Source organism: Morone saxatilis, unplaced genomic scaffold (genome assembly GCF_004916995.1).
Source record: "Morone saxatilis isolate NCDOM2014 unplaced genomic scaffold, NCSU_SB_2.0 Contig5, whole genome shotgun sequence".
In the NCBI taxonomy this organism is placed as follows: Eukaryota; Metazoa; Chordata; class Actinopteri; family Moronidae; genus Morone; species Morone saxatilis.
Window position 1 is genome coordinate 2,838,963 of NW_023340095.1, and position 2,881 is coordinate 2,841,843.

Genomic DNA, 2,881 nt, shown 5'->3' on the forward strand with positions numbered 1-2,881 from the left:
AAGGATAGAAGTTGTCTGCCCTCTGGAGAGAGGTGAGAGAATACAACCTGTACAATCTAACCTAACTCACAAATATACTAGAGCAAAATCAGTTTCTTTAGTTGAACACATTTTTATGAGCTTTAGTCATAGTTACATTTACTTTTCTGCTTCTCCACTGTCAGTGGAATAGAACTGAGTGACTAACAAATTAATGAGTGCTAAATAGTTACTGAGCCTTCTAGTTGTGCTGAAAAACAGGATTAAACTAGTAAAAATATAAAATCGAATCTAAAGAAACCTTAAGTATTTCACCACAACCAAGGACATAATTGACTCTGGAATATATCCAATCATTGTTCCTCAGGTGTCACACTTGTGTCAGTTTCAGTTTATAGAGTTGTAAAATAATGTAAAAAAGGATTAAATGTATGTTAATATTACTTATAGTCAGTCTTCTGCTAAAACACACAGTTGAACATCCATCAAAGACAGTAGTGGCTGGTCCCTGGCTTCAATATTGGGTAAAAAAAATATGTTGCAAACTGAACGTTTCTTTTGTGCCTCTCTGGACTTAACACTGACTGTTAAAGGCTTTAATGAATGAAAATGTGCTAGAAAAGGACAATAGACTGGAGAGACATGCAACACACTGTTTACAGCAATGCATACTCCAGTTAACGTTATGACTTTAATGAAAACCACCTTGTTGAAAGAGGGTGTGTTTCTTTTTCTGACCAGAAATGTGGGCTTTTTCTTTTGTGCATAAATCTCTACTTCGGCTGTCCACATTATAAATACTGTCACAGAGTGCGTTGAGGGTCACTGAATGTATTCGAAAGTTTGAGATAGAGAGAGGAGCTGTAGAGTCAAACCCCCACAGGTCAACCCTGACTGTTTTACAGCTATATGTGGAGTCTGTGTTATGTCATTCTAACGAAGCTGGTCTGTTCTTGTTTGGTTTTAATGAATCTTCTTTCTGTACAGTTTTCCATGTGGTTCTACTGCTGCCACATTCATCTGAAAACATCGACCTCAATGGAACCAGAGGAGCTCCGGGGTTGTGGCAATGCACTTACACCTCCAGCAAGAAGTTTAATCCTAAGGAAAGTAGCATATATTGGCAGGGCATAAATTATCCACACATTGTTGTACACGCTTACAGATACGGGGTACAAGATTTTCAATACCAAAACCAGCCATATATAAATAGGACAAAAATCTTCACTGATCAGTTACCTTCTGGAAACTTATCACTCGTCATTGAGCCGCTGATGCTGAAAGATGACCAGACCTCACTTGAAGTTGTTGTGTCGGGAAAAATAGAAGGCTCAGATAAGCTCTGCCAGACAACTCTGTATGTAGCAGGTATGATGCTCTGTTCAGTCCTGTTTATGGAAACCTTGTTATTGCACAAGCATTTCATTTTGAATGAACTACATTCATGCACGCTTACATTTTTAGATAGCTTAACTGAACGTTGGTATAATGAATGGCACGCAGTGTGCGAACTATAGCACAGCTTTCAGGGGAGCTCACTTTTTCTACTGTTGGGGGGGAAATGTTTTCTGATCAATGATGTTGTGCTGCCACACTTCAATAGTGATAGCAAGAATAGTATCTTTGATGAGTCACCCTCAAACTTCTCAGATTTACCCTCCAAACAGTCCATTTTATTCTCACTATAACAAATGTCCTTCAATTGTTAATAGATTTCAACTTTCATTTTCCTACAATTTAATACAAAAAAGCCTTAAATATTACATCACGCTTGCAATTTTCTAGAAATGCTCTGGTGAAATCAGCATTTAAGCGCACAAGTCAGAGATCAAACAGAGATGACAAAGGAGGGGAGGGAGATGCAACAATGTACACTGAAGGTACCGACGACTCCACAGACTGGGGCATTTGTGAAAACACTGCACAGCACAAGTACACATGAGTGAATTTAAATTTGCATTAAGTAAGACTGCTGATCTTTGGCTGCCTTGAGGCCGTGCCACGCTGTGCACCACTGCGCCAAATGTGGAGGACCTCACAGTAATCTGTGGTGTATGACTTACATAAAAACTATAAAACAATAATAAAAAACTATAAATATAATATAAATAAAACCACAAACCACACTAAAGGTGATTTTATCTGTCACACTTTAATACGAGGCAAACAATCTAATAATACTTTTTGTTATTTTCTTTTTAATCTAAAGTGTATATAAATGTTCAGTATTTAAACAAGTGCAAATTCCTGCTAAAATAACTGATACTTGTGCTTTAATTAATTATTTATATGCATTTTTTGTCATTTGTGTATCTTCTATATTAAACAGGTGAAACTAATTCCTGCTAGAATAACACTAATTCCTTTCCAGCTCCTTTCCAGAACCCAAACATTGAGATAAACCAAACAGAGATGACAGCAACCTGCAGCACAAATGGAGGATACCCTGAACCTGAACTCAAATGGAGCGGGGATGGAGGGACTAAACTGGAACCACAAAAAACCACAATGACTCGTGAAGCAGACCTCACCTACAACATCAGCAGCAGAGTCAACGTCACTGGGTTACAGAAAGTGACCTGCACAGTTTACAACCCAACTTCAAACCAGACTCTGACTGCAACTAAAGATGTGTCACCTATCAAGAGTCCAGGTGCTTCAATGTTTACTTTTCATTTTTTAATGTGTGATGATCGTTTCATCTGCCTGCCATCTACTTACTGTGCTGTGTCTGTAAAATGAACATAAAGTCAAATAGAAAGGGCTCCTGAAGTTTTAACTTATTTTGAGGCCCATTTATAAAGAGGTTTTCTGTGTCAGAATCAAGTTTAATACCTTTAATATTTATATTGATATTATATTTATAGTGCAGATTTATGTGGGATCGTATTATTACTGACAT

General features: G+C 37.5%; 1 protein-coding gene across 1 annotated transcript; it reads left to right on the forward strand.

Moving 5' to 3' along the window:
* Window positions 1-971: 971 nt before the first annotated feature.
* On the forward strand, window positions 972-2,632 carry LOC118339383 (T-lymphocyte activation antigen CD80-like; the record flags this gene model as incomplete). Its single annotated transcript, XM_035676987.1, is given in 2 exon segments — window positions 972-1,347; window positions 2,351-2,632. Coding segments are annotated over 2 exon segments (376 nt in total), but the record flags the coding sequence as incomplete, so codon positions are not given.
* Window positions 2,633-2,881: the final 249 nt, after the last annotated feature.